The sequence below is a fragment of the Pyxicephalus adspersus genome, chromosome 2 (genome assembly GCF_032062135.1).
Source record: "Pyxicephalus adspersus chromosome 2, UCB_Pads_2.0, whole genome shotgun sequence".
Taxonomy (NCBI): Eukaryota; Metazoa; Chordata; class Amphibia; order Anura; family Pyxicephalidae; genus Pyxicephalus; species Pyxicephalus adspersus.
In genome coordinates this window covers 79,618,251-79,640,038 of record NC_092859.1, presented here as the reverse complement: position 1 = coordinate 79,640,038, position 21,788 = coordinate 79,618,251, and the positions used below count along the sequence as shown (strand labels likewise).

Below are 21,788 nucleotides of genomic sequence, written 5' to 3'. Positions count from 1 at the left end.
ATCTTGTGTGAGCACCTCCTTCCCTCAGCCAGGGCATTGAAAATGGGTCGTGGATGGGTATTCCAGCATGACAATGACCCAAAACAACAAGGCAACAAAGGAGTGGCTCAAGAAGAAGCCACATGAAAGTCCTGGAGTGGCCTAGCCAGTCTCCAGACTGATTGATAGGGGATCAAATACTTATTTCACTCATTACAATTCACATCATGCTCTGACTTTTGAGCACTGGGTTTTTGAGGGTTCATTTGTTGTTATTCTGTCTCTCGCACCTACAATAAACCTACCATTACAAATATAGACTGGTCATTTCTTTGTCAGAGGGCAAAGGTACAAAATCAGCAGGGGATCAAATACTTTTTTTCCTAACTGTAAGAATTCATTGTACTTCTTTTTTAGCAAATTACTTGCCGCAAAACTGCTCTCTTAACTTTGACGCATATACTAACGCTGCTCAAACTGCATACACCTACCATAGTTAGATTATTATTTTGTCCCACTAACCCCAAACAGTTTTTATAAGATTTATGTTTTAAATTACACATCTGACTTCAGTAATGATGATAAAACACAAAAGAAACATAATATGGAACCTTAAAAGTCAAAAAAATACAAGCAGAATAATCTTAACCTGAATTTTATGACAAAGATTTGAAAATGCTGCTGGAGATCAATATTAAAACATTTTGACATATGAATCAGTATTTGAATTTTTTAAAAAAGGTTAAGGTGCATGCATTGCATGTGTTTGTTATGAAATCCTAAAACTGACCTAACTTCAGAACTAAGAATGTAGATAAAATTCCCTCCCAGACAATCTGCGACTCATTTTCACAACAGATATCCGACAAGGTCACACATCTAAACCTAGTATTAGGTCATGTTGTCCTACAGTGGCTCTAGGATAGCAAGTCATCACTCACCATAAATACATCCATGCCCCAGTACATTGCTGCTGCAGCTTTAGGGTATGTGACCTGAAATCAGAAGTGCCAAGGAATCTGACCAATTCAGGTAAGTTCATATAGATCAAAAGGGAAGGTATAGGAGAATTCTCACTCTATAATTTTTTGCCCCCCAGAAAGGCAAAAGGCAAAGGCAAAAGCACCAGAAAAAAATGGATACCAACACATTTGTTAGGAACTAAAAGAAAAGGTGACAGTCAGGTTAGGACAGTGTGGTAACACTGTATATTTTAAACATTTTCATTTTGTAATCCATCTGTTCTGGTGTGATGTTACAGTTAAGTAGAGGCAATAGTGATAGCAGAAAGGAAAAGTAAGCATTTGTATTGTTACAAATCATTATCGCTATAGCTGTCTGACATTTGGGCTTGTAAAGATAGCATCAGAATATTTAGGAGTAGTCAATGTAAGGTGAACATGAATTTAAGTGGATTTCAATTGCTGTGCAAAAGGTCATCCCCATGGAGATGCTACCAAGGGGATGTTGAAAAATTCTAATTAGAAAGCCATAAATGGATGGAATGGTTTGGATCAGTAAGGGCGAATTGAAAAGGAAAACCAATGAAGCCAAGTAAAATTATAGCCTAGTGTATCATTCATTCCCTGCTGGGGCTTTGCCAGTATAAAGTAGGCTACATTGGGTTTTTTATTTATAATATTTGTTTACTTGAGTCAATACTATAATGTTTTACAAAGCTAATGGTATTGTTACCAAACCTGCAGCTGCACTAACATGCAAGCTTGGGCATGAACACACACGTCAAAGATTGCACAGCCATTAATTATATTATCAGCAACAAAACCCACACCTACTCAAGAAAACCTAACTCCTTTTAAAGTTTTATATTTAACATGTAAAGATTAGCTAAACAGAAATACCAACCACCCTATTCAAATAGAACCCTGTGTGTTCCAACAATCTCTTTAAATTTTATATTCCCTATTATACATAGACTTTTGATTATTTACAGTGCTCAACCCAGAATTTTTTTTAAGCTGGGTGGAGAGAAATTGTAGGCGGGTGGAAGCCCCCGATTTGTGACCCAACTCTTTAGTAACCACCCTAAAACAGCCAGGTGATTGCTGAAATTTGCGGGGTGGTGCGCCCAGCTAAAAGGGGCTGGGGAGAACACCGATTTATTATCCTCTGATTGATTATCCGCATGTTGACGCACTTTTTGCATTGCAGGCAGATTAAGGCTGGTAGAGAAGACGGTGCGTTACATAAAACAAGAGGGTATGGTAATGCCTGTAAAAAAGGAATTATTATAATAAATTATTGTTTGGGCACATATAGAACAGGATTGTCTTCCTCTGTATCATAAAAAGCTTGTGTATTCATTCAAACATCTTCATAGAAAGTTACAGGAACAGTTCAATAAGAATACATGAGTGTAAATATGTGTATGTGTCTGACAGCTTATGAATATTTGCTCCAGCCTTCTGGGCAGTCTTGTACTCCAAAATAAAATCAACTCTGTAAAGTAAGATACATGTATGACATATGTTCTGCCCCTCACTTCACGTTCAGTTACTTACATGTCCATGATATGATATTAAAATAAATCAAAAATTCTGGGTTTCTAACAATGCCTATGTGTGCTGTTGTATTTCCATGGAATGAAAAAGACTGAAATGAATAAAATAGGTAGACCAGGGAAAGTTTGGCTGGGGAAGAAAGGGCTAGATGAAGCTGGATGTCAATCGACTAGAAAAAATGTGGGCCCTATATCTAACACACTACAGTTTCTAATGCACCCTGTGAGGAGAAGTTTTATCAGCGCAAACCATTTCAGAACAGGACAGTAACCCTACAACTGATGGAGGCTGAAGGTAAGGCAGGGGTTCAGCTTTAATTCAATTGAGAAAGGTATGATTCATGCATAAAAATGTTCATTCACAAAAATCAGTTGGGAAACTACAGTAAAAAAAATTAAAAAAATTACACACCGGTTTTAATTAGCATTCAATTTTCCCCAATTCAAGAAAATTTGGTAACATGTTGTCACTTTAGATCTATTCACCAGATTTATAGAGATGTACTGAGTAAGCACAGGTTGCCAAAAAGGACTAGCTACCTAGGTGGGTCGTGTTTAGTCTGTATGGGGGAGGAGGTAATAATAACACAAGAAGGTTCCGGAGAATATGTGGATGTAACCCTTCTACCCCCTACATTGACAACTTGATAAAGCGGATAAAGCAATTTCATTTGGTCAGCACACTTCCAACTGGTCTTGTAAGCATCACTGCCCAATAGCATCAGAAAGGGGCAGAATGCCACCTCATGTGAGGCCAATACCATCATATTACTGCAGGGAATGTTAGTCATACATGTAGGTGCAAAACAATTATCACAGGTATACAGAAACTTTTGTACGTATAGGGAATTTGAGCATGACATGAACAAAAAAAAAAAAAAAAAAAGGGACAGATTTGCCTTTAGTCTCTTTTTCATCACTGTAGTGAACTAAACTGCACCAGCACTCTTACTTTCAATAAAGAAAACAAGCGCGTGTTTAGCTTTTGTGTTGAATTCCGCACTGCATGCCAACACCAAAGTGGGCTTCAAAGCCATAAGAGTATTTTAATGAGAGATGCCCGGCCAGACGTAGGGAGGAGATGAACTAGAGACTTCAACAAAAGATGTTCCAAGTCAGAATGGGCTTGCTTGTGGCAGAACATCATAAGACAGATCTCTTAAACATTGTCATACTTCTGACCACATCCCAGCTAAATTGAAGATGAGATTTCCTCTCTCTATTCATACATACCAAAAGCAAACGCTAGCCAGATGTTAGTTGCACACATTTAGTCAAGGGAAACAATATTTTCTTTCCAGACATAAAAAAAGAAAAACACTAATAATCCATGAACTCATTCTGCTCATCTGCAAAGATTTTAAACATTTGACTGCAATTTCCTCACATATGCCCCATCTGCTCAAAGATAAAACATCTAGCATAAATGAAAAGGCATTTCTTGATTTATAATGTCTTTAGGTTTTACAACCTTTTACAATATGTCAGGTCATAAAGTATCTGATCTCCCAATCCTAACAACTCTAGAAAGGTTTGGGTTTACTTTTATTTCAGAAACAGGAGACACTCAATATAATGACATGTGCTTCGTTATGGTAAGAAGTAGTGATTTTTGATCGACAATTTGGGCAATTAAACTTCACAAAGAGATATCATCTTATCAATGCTGTAAGACGGGGTGAAAAGTTCCTCTAACAAGGTCTCGGTGACAAGGTAACAGTTGACATATCGATAATTCTTGGAAAATCCAATTTGAACTGTTCAAAGACAATCCAAATAAGACTAGAGTTGGCATAAACCTAGTACTTAATGGAGAATTTACCCGGTACATCTTTTATTTGGTCAAGTAACTCCAAATGGAAAGGTTGCTTGGGGTTCCTTGAGCAATGAGCAATTTGTGCCTCTCAGGTCAGTTATTATCGATTTGGTAATCTCTCCACTGGCCAACAATGTAGGAGGCATTCATCTCATAGACACCAAAATAATTTACTGGCAGGGGTTCCCTGAGACATGAAAGCTACTTATCTATAGACTTCTCTATTGTATAACAATATTCTAACAGTTAAGCAAATGCTTACCTGTTGTCTATCAAGCTAGTAATGTGGAAAAAAAGTCTTAACGCTATTATTTGTTCCAGCTAAGAATTTGGAAAGAAATAAGATAACACACAGAAAAAGAGAGAAAAAAACATTGTGTCAGCACATGTAGTAATGGAATTGTTCTTCATTGTTGTGATAAATAATTTGCGCATTTTTTTTCTTACTTGTAATGGCGTGCTAAATACCATCTACCAGTTTATTAACATCTTTCATTACTGTAACATTCATAAGCTGATGACAGGCCAGATCTGATAAGTTTCTATGGTTGTGTGCATAGCATATACAGTACATCTTTATCAGTTTAAAAGTCCTAATGATTTTGGTCTGATAAATGTGATCACTTTTTCCATATAGAGGTGGCAAGGGTGCGTCTTCAGGCATTCATGAACCCACGTGTTTGTTGGCACATTCCATTAACTGTCCAGTGGCTGGGTCCTCTCAGAACTTAGAAGAAAATTGTCAGTGGTGAAGTTAACAAAAGGAGACTTACGGAGACCAGCAGCCACAGACACATAGGATCACTAAATTACTGATCTTCTGCGCCCAGAACCAGTTGTACATTTTTTATATGTTCATGACATATATAAAATAGCAGGGAAAAGTTTACAACAGAATTCACACAAGGCAAATGATTTGATGAATTTGAGTAACCATCAAAGTGTACATAGGCACAGCAGCCCACTGTCCAATTCTGAAGGGTCCCCTCAACTTAGAAAAAGTCTTTATCAAACTAATGGTCTTTGTTTAGTGGAACACAAAGCTACCCCATCCACAGTGAGCAGGAGACACCATCTACAATACTTTAAACAGAGCATGGAAATGTTGGGTAAATAAGAGGTAGCATGTTTGACTACCTGGAGACTTAGCTTGGAGCATAGTTTTCACAGGATAACAAGATCTTGAAAAATACAAAAAACTCAAATGTAGTATTTTTCCATTATTTTACAACTAGTTGCTTTAGCCATTAAATATATGTCAGGCAATCAATAGCTATCTCATGGCATACCCTAACAGGCAATGAAACATTGAAATATGACTCAATGAGGAGTATACAATGTAAATCATGAGATCCAAAATTACTTTTATAATATCCAATGAAAATGTTAAAATGGTCCTAGGTCAGGCTGAACTGACTACAACCTCAGACTGGGCAAATACACCTTCTTTTGTCCAATATTAAAAAATGTAGACTTAACTGTCACACTGTAAAATATAACAAGCTATTTTTGCCAAGCCGGTCATGTTCTGCAAATGAGGTCAAATGAAACAAACTCTAAATCTTAATTCTAGCTACAACTTTATGAATTTTATGCAAGATCCTCTATTTTGGTAGAATTAACCAAAATCTGGTACTACTCTTATCCATTATTCCCTTCTGAAGGATGTTTATGTGTCCCCCCTGGGAAATTCACATAATTGGTGAATAAAATAAATAAAATATATTGATGACCCTACCTTGTTCCATTTGGATGAAGGATGTTATTGGCAACATCATCAATTTGAAGGGAAAAAAACTTTCTTAAAAATAAAAGACAAATGCAGTCTACACATATAAAGACTGATAAAATGTATTTAAATCCAAAAACATTATCCATTACAGTTTAAGAGGCAAAATGAAGATCATGGAATCACGGTGCTAGACACATTACTTAATTATCACTGCGGACAGCTTCATTGGAAATTGTTCATGGTTACCTTTACTGTGCCTGTCTGCCAACTGGTTAAACCAAGAAGCTAAAGCCGCATACACACATGCAATAATAGTCGTTACTAGCAATTTCCACACATATGCCCCATCTGCTAGCACTGATGACTAGCACTGCACGATGCATGGACGAGTGCTGTACATACAGCACCGTTCTGCTCTATGGAGAGAGGAGGGGGAGAATGACGGAGCAGCACCCTGCTGCGCGCTCTCCCCCTTCTCTTGCAATAGGATCGTTAGTCGTCCATGGAGCCGCCAGGACAGTTGTTGGGACGATGGACGACTAGCGCTGTACACACACCAGATTCTTGCCCGATTTAGGCCCTGAGCCGATTATCGGGCGAGAACCGTTGGACGTGTGTACGTAGCTTAAGAATGTTAAAGCAAGATTATGTAGGCCCCAGAATAACTTACTTAGTTTACAATGAATGATCACATTGAGCAGTGCCATTTCTAAATATGACTCCTAGTAGCACGCAAACAATATTAATACTGCCACCCTGTACCTTGGTATTGTCAAAGGATAAAAGCAAACTATAGCATATGTGCTATGTATATCATGTCTGTCTCTGTAAGCATGGAGGCACAGAGACTCATTTATTCAATAGATGAAATCAAGATGAATCTGGCTTGAAAATTCTAGTGTCAATAATAACTGGGTACGCAGCACTGCCTTGCTATAAATCATAGCAATGTCACTCCAGAGGTAGCAGCTCTGTCTTGCAATAATCTTGTATCATTAATACTAGCATGCTACACTTACCAGGCCAAACAGATATATCTATCTATCTGTGCTAGCAGTATTCTTTAACTGAACATAGTAAAATATGAATGTCAATGTACAATTATTTGAAATCTGTCAGAAACTAAAGAGATTACTAACATTGTAAATAGCAAAGTCCACATTTTAATTTTTGCACAAAGTTATACAATTATTACATAATTTATCTTTAAACAAATAGAATGCATACTAGCACACAGGTTTAAGAACATAACGCTCGTCATCCATACACATATACCATCTGTTAATTTATTTGTGGGAAGAATTCAGGATAATACTGGATCAATATATATGGGAAGACACACCTCTCTTGTCTCCTGTGTATGAAGATTTAATTGCTTGATATAAATGCTGAGTGGATTATTCCTGAAAACAGATGTTGCGCAACTTCATTATTTGGCTACATAGTTTCAACAAGAGACAATGAAATAACCAATTAAAGATGCTCTGTGCTAGTAACATCATGATGTTTCCACCCAAATTTAAATATACAAACTAGAAACACGGAAAACAATTGTTTGGAGAAAGCTGAAAAGTCTGTGTTTTTATTTCAAAGTTACTAACATGTGAGCTATATTTCAGAAGAGCATTAAAGGAAGACTAAATATGTCTTTAATTAGTTCCTGCTGAGTGCTAGGGCCTGTCACTTGGCACCATTACCAGGCAGATGAATCAGTTCAGGTCTGTTGACAAGCCAACTGTAAGATCTGTGTGGGATGACATTTTAAGGAACAGAACAATTCTTATTTGCTTATCTTGGGTGCTCCGGAAAGACACAGAAGTGTTTCCACTACTGTAAGAACCATAGCAGATGCAAAGTCATTCAGTCATACTGCAAATAAGGAGTGTTTTACACATTTACATGACTGTATTTAAGTCTACTGATGGCCATTCTGTATGACCCTGAAACCCTGAAAACCTCTGTCCTTTCTACCGCTCATTATTGTACCAAAAACCTACTAAGAGTGGTGCCGATTTTGGAAAATAAAGCAAAATTGCCCAAAGACAGCCTAAAACTATTGGGATGGGTGATAAAGAGGCATCAAATCCCAGCTACTCACACCATAACAGGGGGGAAAAAAACAACTATTACAAAGCTAATAAAGGTAAAAATAAAACTGTTGTCAGATATATTTTGCCCAAAATCCCAATATCAATGCCAAATCTCAAGCGGTTTTGGTGGACAAAGCTCCAATGCTTCCCAACTTTGTCAAAGCGCAGCTGCTCCTTCCTAACTCACTAACACATGAAATGGCCTTTTAGTATGATGGTCTGCCTTCCTGCAGATAGAAATGTACAAAAGACAAAAAATGATGGTACCGGAAGTTACTGGGGGTTTTGTTGTCCAGAATTAGTCTGCATTTAATCAAAAGCTGAGACACGTTTATTACCTTTTTAGGTAAGGTACCAAAAAGAATGCCAGATATTTATTATGTACACCTCAAAGTGGTCAGAGTGCCTAATTATTAGACCATGCTCCTTTTAAAGGAACCAAAATAATGGGACAAACACATTAAAAAAATTCAAAACAAGTTTTGTTGCTAGAGGATATTGTATCGTTATTTGGTTTCAGCAAGATGTAATACATGCAGAAATGTCTTCTCCAAACATGTAATGCACACAATAGGGGCTCATGGATGCAAGGCCTGGGTTACCGATCAAAAATCTGTTCCTACTGATCCTCAACCATTTTGATTTCTGTAGGATGTTAAAATGATCCTTACCATGCTAAACACAATATCACAAAGGTCACAAAAAGTCGCCATTGAGGTACCTGGCACATGTACTTGTATCATAGAGGAAAATCTTTTAAAGAAACCCCTTTAAAATTTGACAGTCATTCAATTTTTATTTTAATTTTTCCTTTCTGTAGGATCAAACTAGGATGGACAACTACAAGTACCTTGATAAAAACAAGCTGGGGTTACTGCTGGGGCTGCAAATACCTAACCAATGAAATTACGTTTTCCATCTAGATTAGAGGGTTGTATGTGCACAACAAATATTGCTAGTCATGTGCACAGGGTTTCTTTGTGCCAGACAAATATTAAGTGGCATTGTTTGTGTGTTTAGCAAATACTCCCTAGAACTATGCATACATTACACTGCCAATTGTCAAAAAGAATTTAACTGGAAACAAAACTGCTATTGTAGTCTGCATACTTTCTCTTATTATGAACAATGCATGGCATTTCATAGCTTGGATACCATTACATGGTAATTGGATTCTGTGATTTTTCTCTACCTCACCTGATCATGGGATATGCCTTTGATGGAAGGAAATTTGCCAAGCAATATCAATACCAATGCTCTTTTTGGGGCGCATTTTTGTGCCACACCTCCCAACTAATGCATTTCTTTCTGTTTGTATATGCACACACTTCTCACACCAACTGAAAAAAGTTCCCTGAATATTCTTCATAACATTTTGAGACTACTGGAGACTTCTTTTAACATCAAGCAGTCTGCTCTTGGAATATAACTGGCTTAGACAAATGTTTTAAACAAAAATCCAAAATGATTTCATCATTCCACTATAATGAAAATAATTTGCAAGTGGCATAGAATTCAAATTCCAGGCACACAGCCATCTGCAGCAATAATTCTGAGGGCCTATTATGAGTAGTATTTTAAATCCTGAGGATAGGAGGTTTGCTTGTTCAAATATACTGAAGCGATCAGCATGTCCTTCTATACACACTGATATGTATATTACTTACCTGCAGGATTTCATCATTAAAAATTTTATTAACTAAACATACATTTGTTTTTGCATGTATTGGTCTGTTCTCATATCTAGGGCAAAAAGGCTAGATCAGTATAATGACTGCCACCTGTTTTTTTAGAATTAACATACTGGTAAGTACATAGAGACAGCTAAAAGATTTACATATTCTATATATTTACAACACATGACTGTGCCATTGTTTAAACACTAAACACAAGCACATTTTCAGGTTATAAAATCCAACAGGCACAATAATGTGCATGATCTCCTGTCGGATGTAGTCAAGTCAAATAAGACAAGCAAGCATGATTAGAAAGTAACCCATGTAATGTTCAGCCCTTTCCCTGAGGCAGATTGACGAGGACAATATGAAGCTCTGTCAGCAAGGAATGGCTGAATGGCTTGGAATGACTGAATTTGCAGTGACAGAAGAACGGTTGATAGGAGTGTGAATTATGTCACAGTTGGTTTGTCTGCCAAAAAAAAATGCCTTAGTCTCATGGCTGACCAGTACTGCTTATACTGCAATGTAACAGATGGATGCTTACAATAGTATTCAGCAGAGAAGTCTTGATTTTACCAAGTGACAATGGCTATGGACATCTGCATTCAAGCAAATACGTGAATGGATCTCTGTACTAACATGTGTCCATGAAGATCAACTCTTCCAAACAAGGATTCTATATGAATGATATAAGCATTTAAAAAGAAATTATTCAAATACCGGCTACATATTCTCAAAAGCACTGATGTTTAACTTTATATGTCAACCTTATGTAGAGCCTCTGAGGTCACCAAGGTGTTTCATAAACATTTTCATGGACTAAAAAGCTACATAAAGCTTCCAGGGATTGCAGATATACTTCAGGAGTTGGTCAAAGGCTACAGAAATGCTATCAGAGATGGTCGTAATAAAAAACATGCTGTCAGAATATTTGAAGACTAGGGACATGCTTCAGGAGACACCAGTCATGGATTGCAGACATATTACATGAGACTGACAAGAGACCACTGTTATTTCAGCCTCAAAGCATTCAGGAATGCTTTGACATTTGTATTCCCAAAATCCATCTTAAAAATTGCTTGTGCCACATTTGATATATTTCCCAACAACATTATTCTGGGGTGACCAGTAGCCCTTCTACTGTCTTTTAAGACCTGACATTAAAACGTAACATCTGTGCAGATCTTAAATGTATAGCAAACTGTAATAGTGATTTGTTTAGTATATGTTTATTTTTGACTTCCAGACTATCACATTGTCAGCCACTTGTTTTTTCATCCTGAGCACAATAAAAGATACCTCTTGACATTTGTAATCAATGACAAACTCTTCAAGGCTAGGAAGAAATAACAAAATTAACAGTAACAGACAGCAAATAGGACCATTGATGAAACTATTACCCAGACATGTAGGTTTGTTTGAGAACTCAGCCCTGAATGTCAGAAATATACAAATGTTTATTCTATGTGGGAGTCTTGATAGGGTTCCTAAGCAATCTAACAGCAATTCTTAACAAAACTACAGTATAATGTACTCTCACTGAAGGTAATCTTCAATGATATATGCTGAAACTACAGCAGACACTAGTGGAACTTGTTCTAATAATAACTCTGTTACACAGTTCTGCACGAATATGCTATTGCTGTACTGCATATGCTGCAAATTTGGAATCTTATAACCATACTGTAACAACCAAGTACAATAAAAATCATGTCAGATCTCAGTTAATTCCTTTAGAAAAATATAAAGACAGTGTGGTAAGAGTATGTAAGGAAAAAGGAACATACAGCAAATACCCAGTTTATCTTGTTACAAACAAGAATTATTGCACAATCATTTTTTCTACTACTGATTTTGAAGCAGAAGTAAACTCAGAGGAGAGGCAGGGGAGAGGAGACTTGCAAAATCGCTTTTTTCTCTCTGACACGTGATGACTTTTTGTGCTGTTTACCCTGCACAGTGAACTTACACTGCAGTAGTGCCTGGCTCTATTCTCATCATTGCAAAGAATAGACCTAGATGCCGGAGACAACCCAACTCTTGTGCATGTAAAAGGAGTAACATCATCACAATGGCCTAAGAGAGTTATGGTAGACCCAGAGAAGAATGCAACTCTGCATAATAGCAAAAGCTCAACCCCCCTTCCAACAAACTTATTTCAGCTTTAAATTAGCTGAATAACCCAGCACCTTCACAAATAGAAAATGATACAATGAAATAACCCCAAAAACTTTCAGCTTTGCTATCTAAGATTAGCCTTAAAATATTCAGAGTGATTACAGTAACACAATCACAATCAGGTTTATTGAGTTACATACTTGGTAAGGTTGAATGTATGTGCAGTGTGATAGTCTCCAATATATTACACAAACTTAGAAAATACTAACCAGCCTTAAAACGCCATACAAGATTCTGGAACTGGTTTATGGAAACTGAAATAAAAGGGGTCATTTACATTGCAAGCAAAACAACTAGAACGGAACGTCTAGCAAGTGATGGCATGCACTTTTATAAGGGGTTCACTGCTTTGGGGAGTTCTGGGGAGGTAAGAAACCCATTTAAATGAATAGGCTGCCTAATATAACACGTTATTATGTGCGAAAATACATATTATACATATAAAATTTATAAAAGGACCAGGCAGGTGGTTATTGCAGAAAAGAATAGGTGATGCCCCTTTTGCAATATTCCGTCTTACCTGCCTGATCAAGCCAGGGAAATGTGAAAAAGCGGCACTCGGAATACACCAGTTTAATCTTTTATTGCCTGGTAAAGCTGGTCTTCTGTGTGTGCCAGGGATGAGCAAACTCCCGCACAGCTGCATGGGAATTGCATCATGAGGGAATGGCCAATCAAGACGGGCAAAGATCATTCTGGGAGGAAAATGAGGCAAGTTCTCATGCATTTAAGTAACACACAGCAGAAGTGTTGGTGTGCTGGGATTCCATTCATTAATGGCTAAAAAAGCACCTTAGGAATGCACTGTAATGCCATGCAGTAGGCACTATGTTTGTGACCGCATTACACTGCACACGAACAGCAATGAATCTGCGTTTAGGAAAGCACCACCTTGCTATATAGTAAACAAGGCCTGATACACATAAGAATGTACATGCAATGCATTTTGTAGTCTTAAATACACACATCACAACAATGAGAGCTGGTTCTCCTGGTCATTGCTTGGCCACCTACCTAGAAGAACAATACAGCAAAGTCAGAACTTTGGGTGTGCGTATTATTTTGGTTCCATTTGCAACCCCCATGCCATTATCATACACAGTAGTAGTGGAAGGACAGGCTGGAAAAACAACAGCCAACAGGGGACCAGGTATGGGACACATATACCCTTTGCTGAATTTTAAATATTCCAAACTTTCCAAATATAATCAGCAAAAAAATAATAAAGAAATCGGTCTGTAAAAGTAAAACAAAAACGCAGCCATTTTTGCAACATGTTTAGACTATTAACATTTAAGTCCTATACTGCCATGAATGTAACTAGGCTCAGAGGCTGAACTGGGAAGGATATGGCGTTACAAACACCACACAATTTACTGAGACAGCTTGTCTTTGGTGGCTCTGCTGGGCAAACCTAAATAATTCACAGGGTGCTATTACATTATTTAAAACCTCCCTTCTGTTTTACTTTCATATGTAATGAGCTGTTTTTAGCCAGGTCAACGTAATTTAAACTAAAAAGGATTATATACATTAACAAAAACCCTGCAAAAAATATAAAATAATTCAGGTATGTAGTTTGACGTACACATACAACATATGACAGCCTCCTGCATTTAAGGGTAAAACTGATTTCCAATCTTCCCCTCAGTCTTGAACAGTTGTACAGACTCCTCTAACTCCCCCATCCCCACACACAGCCTTGCTTATGGTTCACAACTTTTATTCATTGGATCTTTCTCCTTTCAATCATGGAAGCTAAGCATTACACATGATATTTTCCTTAGGCTATCTGCATAAGGAAGGGAGAGGTGATTTTTTTGAGGAATCTACCTAAAGCACCCATGCCAGCCCCTTCTGAAAGCCAATATTGGCCTTTTTTGCAAACAAAAGCACAGAAAAAAAAGAGAAAATTAGTCTAAATATAGTACGTAATGAAATTTTTTTTTTATTCTAATTTTGAGTTAGGGTGGCTCCCAACCTATACAGAAAAGATTGTCAACAGTAAAATGGCTGCCCATGTCACCACACAGCGCTAAAAGGTAAAGGGGGTCACCTAAAGTCTTCTCGGCTATCGTCACTTACAAGAGCCCCAATCTCCTGTGTCTGCCACAGCACTCCATGGTTCCTCCCACCAAACCCTATGTCAATTAGTCCTTTTGGAACAATCAGGGTTCATAGACAGGCATTTTATAGCATTTACAGAAAGCCTGGACAAGCTAACATGTTTCAAGAGCTATGACAGGAGTGCGTCTATGCGGTGGCAACAAAAAAGCCATCTGTGACAAAAGATAATCTGAAAGTGCAGACTTCTCTTAGATTGATATCTATTGTGGATATTTTATCTTTGCATACCAAGAAACGTATTTTCAGTGCCAAAAGAAAAACAAGTAACTGAAAAAAAAGAACATTACTGAGCAGATTGCCAGTTGGATAACTCCTGGACTTCTAGACAAAAACCCATGCTGGTACTTTTATTGTGTGCCTCTGTCCCTTTTGCCTGGGGCAACTTTCTGAACACTAGAGAAAGAAGAATAGAGTTTCTGCTTATACAATTCATAACACTGACTTATTCTTGCAGTTCCACCAAGTGTGCTGGAAGTGGGCCCTAAACTTTCATCACACAAAATTTGTTTTAGTGTTACACATGGTCAGTGAACCACATAATGTAATAAATGCTACAGAAATGTTTATACACTAAACACTAGCATTTCACCTAGAAAAAAACTGAAACCACATATTTTCATAAAAATCTAGGACAGCAAAAATGTCTAAGCAGCCTTGGTATTAAAATGTAACAATAATGGTGAAGTGTTGGAATGTGATTTATGTATTAATTTCTTAATTCTCCTCTATAAATGACCACATTTCAGTTCTGTGAGGGACAATAAACCATTCATTAGATGTCCATTAACTATTTAGCTGCTTTCAACCAGATCTTCAAGCGATGCTCATGTCTATGGAGAGCAGAGTGTACCATATACTCTCAGCTGGCCTTTCTCAATATTAAGAGGGCTTAGCCAAGTTGCATAATTTCTGTCCATCAACATTGTTTTCCCTAAGAATACTGCTTCTAAAGGTATTGGCCACTTTCCCCCTCCAACTTGCATAGACAGAAACCTGGCAAGTTTAGCATGTATGATTAGGGAACAGTGTGGAAACAGTAAGAAGTAAGCTGGTGTCTGAACTTACAGCCATCCACAAAGTTTTGTGGCCAGTTTTGCAATTAAATGACCACAGTAAAAAATGCAGAAAATGTTCTAGGTGCAAGCAAAGATTTGCATAAAATGCACCATCACCAATTCAATCAATGCATTGCTTGTAAACCCCAGTGGCAAACCAGCCACATTCTCTTATCCTCATGGATAAGTATTTGGTTAAGGATGCAAGTTATTCTTGTGTGATTATTGTGACTTGTGGTTGGCCTGTTCACACACAAGTTTGTACACCACAGTATGTTGCTGCAGATGGTTTTTTTTAAATATAAAAGAAAGAATGGAGTTCCTCCCCTGGCACTTTTTCGTATGATTAATTCCATAATTGGTTTAGGGACTTTGAAACAAGGTAAGAGCAAACCACATTTATGGATCACACAGCATCGTCTTAATAAATGTGCAGAATGTGCTTTCAATAGAAAACGGGTTTATAGTCGTGTTTAGGCCTTACTGCTGCTTTATAATTGGGTCCCAAGATTCATTTACCTACAAGAGTGATGACAGCAATGGCTTCCTGTGGTGAAACAGGGAGAGGGGCAGAGCTCCCTGAAAGGATTTACATTTACCCGAATCCAGAAAATCTATTTAAGTTTAAATAATATCTATTATCTATTTAAGATGTAAAGAAAGGTATCTGGCATCCTTCACAGAATGTCCAAAGCATGGATAGACCCAACATATAATTCACTCATGAGTGTTCACAAAGCAACATTAGGACTAAATGCCATGCTCCAATTTCAAAAGCATTTTATTGCACTATAATATTATATATATTCTATATAGCTACATCAACATCATCCCATCAAAATTTCTTTTTTACATGCCACCAAAAAACATTCTAGCCAAAACTAATTAGTATTGAACCAATCAAGACATAAATGGTTTCAGCCTTATCCTTAAGAAAATAATAGAGAATATATAGTCAGAATGACTTTTTGATGATGGTGACCTATGAGGTGTTTGTGGTAGTAACAATGTGTTCACATACATAAAAATTAGATCAGAGGGTACTTGTATCACCCGGATTGGGTGACAATCATTCTAAGAATAAAGAAGAGAGTGAGCAGTGTTTAAAATGCATAGAACAAGCATTCATGTCATAAGTTTTTAACAAGCAAACAGAACATTGCAGGAAAACTAAAGCTGAACTAAACCTTCAGCGGGAACAAGTAGATTTTTTGCATTGCAAAAAAGACAGGCGATGTCCCTATTATAATAAAATAACCTGAAAGCCTTGCTTCTGCAGGGAGTAGGGTAGTAGTAGCATGGCTGTCTTAATGGCTAGTACTGTTGCCTTTGCAGCACTTTGGTGCCAGGTTCATTTCAAATCTTGGCCAGGACAATATCTGCATCTGAATATCCAGTGTTTGCATGGGTTTTCTTCCACATCCCAAACATATGCAGCTAAATAGTTGGCCTTAAGATCGTAATAATGGCAAAGTACTATGGTAGGGACATTGGATTGTAAGCCCCTCCGATACGATCATGGACATAAAGTTAGCTTAGGTAATTCATGGTGGCGCAGTCAGCAGTCAGCTGTAGTCTTTTGTATGCTAGCACTTTGGAATGAATCAATATGATCTTTTAAATGCTGTTTAAATTGTAGCTTTACCCAGAGTAATTTCTTGATATATGGCTGCCTATGCCTGATCTTTGTAGACTTAAACTGATCCATTACCAGTTGACTTGAATATCTGGAGGCTAATAAACTATTCCGTAGCATTTTCCATGTCTAGATAAATGTAGCAGTCATACTGCAATGCAATATAAGTAGTATCCTGGTATACTCATTGCTATTACAACACTAGTGCACCTATCAATAGCTGTACTGATATCTCAAAGCTTTATAAAATTACCTTAGTAATGTGTGTATCTAGTCTAATATACAATGGAGAGAACTTTCCTTTCTCATAAAAGTGGTAGTGATACAAAGATCACAGACTCTGTAAGCACCAAAATCTGACTGCTGTGGGTCATTCCTTTACTAGCAAATTATAGCTATCGGTGTATGAACTGGTGACATCACCGATAGAATCTGGACACATAGTGCTCCTGGCAGAAAGAAATCCCAGAAACTCATAACTGCATACAGTACATCAAAGTCACTGCACTTTATTGTAACACCACAAATCAAGACAACTAGTATGACTGCTAAGAATAGAACTTTTGTTACATCAAAATGATTTAATAGGTCAAAACTTTTCACGACACGTTGTTTTCTTGCGATACGGCCAAGAATAAAGATTATCTCAAAATACACTCAACATGCCCTTCGGCTTCAGTCATTGCTTCAGGCATGTGAGAAGCCGATTGCAGAACGTCAATGCAAATAACCCTGTTTGGACGAGATGCTTACACCTGACACCGGCTGGCTTGTCCCCGTTTTGCATCCACTCAGGATACAAGCTACAGAGGGTTTACAGGGCTCCGATTGAAAAGCTTTAGGTAGCCAAAGGTCAAATAAAATGCTTTAAGGCCTCGCAAAGAGAAATGCAACATTGCCAACAGATCAGAAAAGCATGATTGGCAAAGGTGAAATTGCACAATGAATGTGTGCAAAATGCAATGTAGTAACCACAGTTTACCTTTCATCGGTTTAGAGTAATGGGAACAACAAAATATGTTTACCCTTTGGGTCTGTTATGTGGCTGCACTTTGCACATTCCTCTATACCTTAAATAAAAGGTTACACAGGAAAGAAAAGGTTCTTTTATACTATGACACACCACCAATAGAATGTCCTCAGAACTCCATCCCCATCACTCTACCAGTCTGCTTAGGTACCAATATGACTTTTATAAAGAGGTCAGTGGGTTAGTTTTACTTTACATATGAATAGCTAAAGTGTTATGTATTTTGCATGGAAACATGAAATCAATCTACTGTTAGAATGGTACTTGCCATTGGACACAATGATCTGTATTCTCCACTTTGGTTTTATTCATATTGTTCCAATCCTTTGTAGAAAATTCTTCAAAGATCCAAACCCTGAACCTCATCATTTGGCGGTCATACACCTAAGGGGTATATGGGAACCAAATACCATCGGGGAAGAACCTCTGCACGCTGTAGCTATGATCATATCAGAAATACAACACTTGTACTTGGCAATCGTTGGATTTTCCTTCTTGACTTATCATCTTTAAATAACAGTTGATAATGGTGGACTTACCGATAACACAGTAATCAGAGGACCTACCTAGACAAGTCAGGAAGGCATACACACCATACAGCTGTTAGCACAGACCACATCACAGGAGTTAGACATTAACATGCAGGAAAACCTCTTGGGACAAGATTTGTAAGAGATCATTTACATCTGCCTATGGAGTTGATCCATTGGTAGCAAGTGAGATCCTATATTATGCAGGGTGGCCAATGAAGCAAGGATACCCCATTAGGTATTGGGTTGTTTTGTTCCCCTTAGCAGATATACAGAAGAACTACTCAACAGAACATTGTAAAATCAAGCTGTAAGACGTGCAGCATATATATGAGATTTGATTGCATGGACACTTTTGGCTAAAGCTAGCCATACATATAAGAATGTTATTGGAAGATCTGACCATTTTATGACTATGGAATTTTATGACTATGGAATTAACAGCCCTGAAATGGAATGATAGGCCAAGTAAACCCTTTTCCAACCAAGCAGTTCATTCTGCAAGATTCCTTATTAGACATCACAGCCTGCCCATTATTGGTTCTGCTCGGATTGTACCTTTGTCTATGGAACCTCAAGGTGGCCCATAAACGGGGCAAATAGTGGTGAATATGGGTGCAAGCGATCACAAACATTCCACCTTGAAATGCATATGGGATGGTCTCACATTTTCTAATTGAATGAGCTTCTGCCATGATCAATACTTTCATTAAAGCTCAGTAAATCAATATTCTATATGATCAGAGAATATTCACACAGAACTGTCAGCGGTCTGTCACATTCACCCAGGGCCATATTCACACCGTGACACAGGTGATTCTAAGGAGTGTGACAGTGCCATGGCATATTTTGTACCACCGGTACCCAGCCATAAGATTAGCGGTAGCAGTGCTGTATATATTGGATACGATGGTGGACTGAACAATCATATTGGGGTGGGTGTGTGTGGCCCCCTTTATCCCTGTACAATAATGAGGAGATGGGGTCGTAGAACTTACCACTCGGCCCGAGAACCTCTCGATGGCCCTCTTGACTTTGCCATAGGTGCCTTTGCCCAGGGTCTCCAGCAGCTCATACCTGTGCTTCAGGTTGTGCTTGTGGTTATGCCTCTTTACCCCCTGCTGCTTCAGGCCATGTTCTGGGCTATTGGGCCCGGATTCTTCCTCAGAGAGGGGCTGTGATGGGGAGGAAAGGTTCATCTGCTGCACCATGCCTGCAGCCCCCCTGTCTGACCCCCCATGGAGGCAGCTGTCCTCCAGCCTCTCCGCACCATCCATGTCTGCTCACACAGGACGGTCACCTCTCACAGCCGGCACGGCCGTCCATCCCCGGATACTGATATGTCGTCTATGGATGTCCGCCTCCACAATGTCAGTGCTGAGCGGAGAGCGATGCTCCGACACTTGCAGCTGTCTCCATTCACCGCCTTATAGGTGGCAATGCCCGGGGTGTGGGGAGGTGCTGAGGAGAGGTGTCCGCTGTCTGCTTCCTGGAGGGTAATTCCCCGCTGCCATCATCCCCGGCTTCCTTTATGCCCCGGCTATGCACACTCATGTGAGGGGCCCTTTTCATTGCCGTGTGCGCTGTGTGTGGAAAGCCCGGGGGGCGGGGCGCCGACTCCTCCTCTTCCCGCCCTCACATTCCAGGCAGAGTGCGGAGGGGTCAGTCAGCGGGGCACGGGGAGAGGAGACGGGCTACTGCTGGGGAATGACACCGGCACTCCTCATTACAGCCGGCTCTAGTCATATCCAAGCTCAGTACAACCTGAGGGGGTCAGCTGGACCTGTACTCATAGGATATCACTTACATATACTGAATATATATGATATAGCCATGGAAATGCACATTTTATCTATATATTGTTCTTTTTCCATTGGCCCGCTCCCTCTGTATCCTCTGCCAATCCTCAGAGATTGCTAGTTCTTCAGACCCAGTCCAGGCTCTGATAGTCACACACACCAATACATTTATATTCCTGGGGGGCCCTTGTTATGGCAACCTGTAGGGGAATGTGTTACCCGGACACAGAGATGGACGTACATCTGCAGGACGAGGGGGCGGTCATTACCGGGCATGGCAATAGATGGTGGTAGGAAGGTAGTGTGAGGAACGAGGGCAATGCAGGACCCATGAAGCACATGGTAGTGGCGGTAGGACGAGGTATTGGGGTTCATGGGTATGTACATCTATTGGGGGTGGAATGGGGAATGATATGAGGATCCTCTAACGCCCTCAGCCATGTAAACTGTGTGCAGAAACTATTCAGTGAAAAGCCCACTTGGGTCCCAAAGATGAACACTTTGGGAGGCTTGGAGCCATAGCTAGCAAGGCAACTCAAAGCCAGTCAGAAGAAACTGCCCACATTTCCTGCAATTACCCCGGTCCCCCATACTGTGACTGCAGCGTGATGACTTATGGGCAAAGACATTTACTATTTTGTAACAAAGGACCTAAAAATAACAAAGGGCCTTGCCCACACATTGTTGCCTGGACGCAGGCCTGTGCATGTGACGCTTAACTTATATGACCACTGTAGGCCATCAGTATGCTGTAGGAGCATTGTGATTGCACCATGGGGTTATAAGACTATGGGCAGGCCAGGAGAAAATACAAGTGTACAATAGCCACAGGGTAAAACTGGCTAGTATGGGATACAATAAATGTAAAATTTTTGCTGGGCCCCAGAGATATACCCCCATTTGTGGCTGGGCCCTCATTCAGTTGCACATGGTGCACAGCACTATGATTTCCACTAGAGCTTGGCAAGGTAGCAGCTTTTCTGCACTCCCATTTATCAAGTATACAATAACCACAGGAAGTTTCTCTATTAGACATTAACGACAAGTGGATCGCTTTTTGTGAAATGACGGTCATATGCAACGCTTTCTCCAACTGTAGCATTTCCCTCTGGTTTATTGCACTAGCCTTGTAGTATGACCCACCTGGATATCCTTCTAAGCGCTTGCTAGGAGCTATCTAGTGTGTGTACATCATTAGTGGATCATATTTGAGCAATCGTATCGTTAGAGCATGTACAGAATCGTGCACGATCGTTCAAAATAATTGTGAATAATTGTTAATCTGACGTTCGTTTGTTTTCTAACAATTATTGCATGTGTGTACCTAGCCTAATTCTCCATTAAACTTTTTGTTCAGACATTAAAGGACCAATTTACAACACTCTTTCCTTTGTTTGCATGCAAAAATGAGCAAATAGAATAGAGCTGATTTGCTCTAATAGATTTGTCACATCATTATTACATCTTGGAAGAAAATACTGCTTAAAAATAACTACCTAAAAAATGATTTATCTGATTTAGTTTTACTATCATCAACAGCAACTGACTGGAAGTGTGCCACTCTCATCTCCCACTGTAAAAATGTTTGCTTTGATGTACAGAGAGCAGGAGATCAG

At 38.9% G+C, this 21,788-nt stretch overlaps 1 protein-coding gene across 1 annotated transcript in view; it reads right to left on the bottom strand.

Moving 5' to 3' along the window:
- The window catches only part of NUAK1 (NUAK family kinase 1), a 57,306-nt gene extending 37,338 nt beyond the window's left edge, over positions 1-19,968 (bottom strand). The window contains exon 1 of the mRNA XM_072401202.1: positions 19,372-19,968. Coding sequence (XP_072257303.1) covers positions 19,372-19,650 — 279 coding nt within the window. The 5' untranslated portion in view covers positions 19,651-19,968. The remainder of the gene's footprint in view (positions 1-19,371) is intronic.
- Between the last annotated feature and the right edge of the window lie 1,820 nt (positions 19,969-21,788).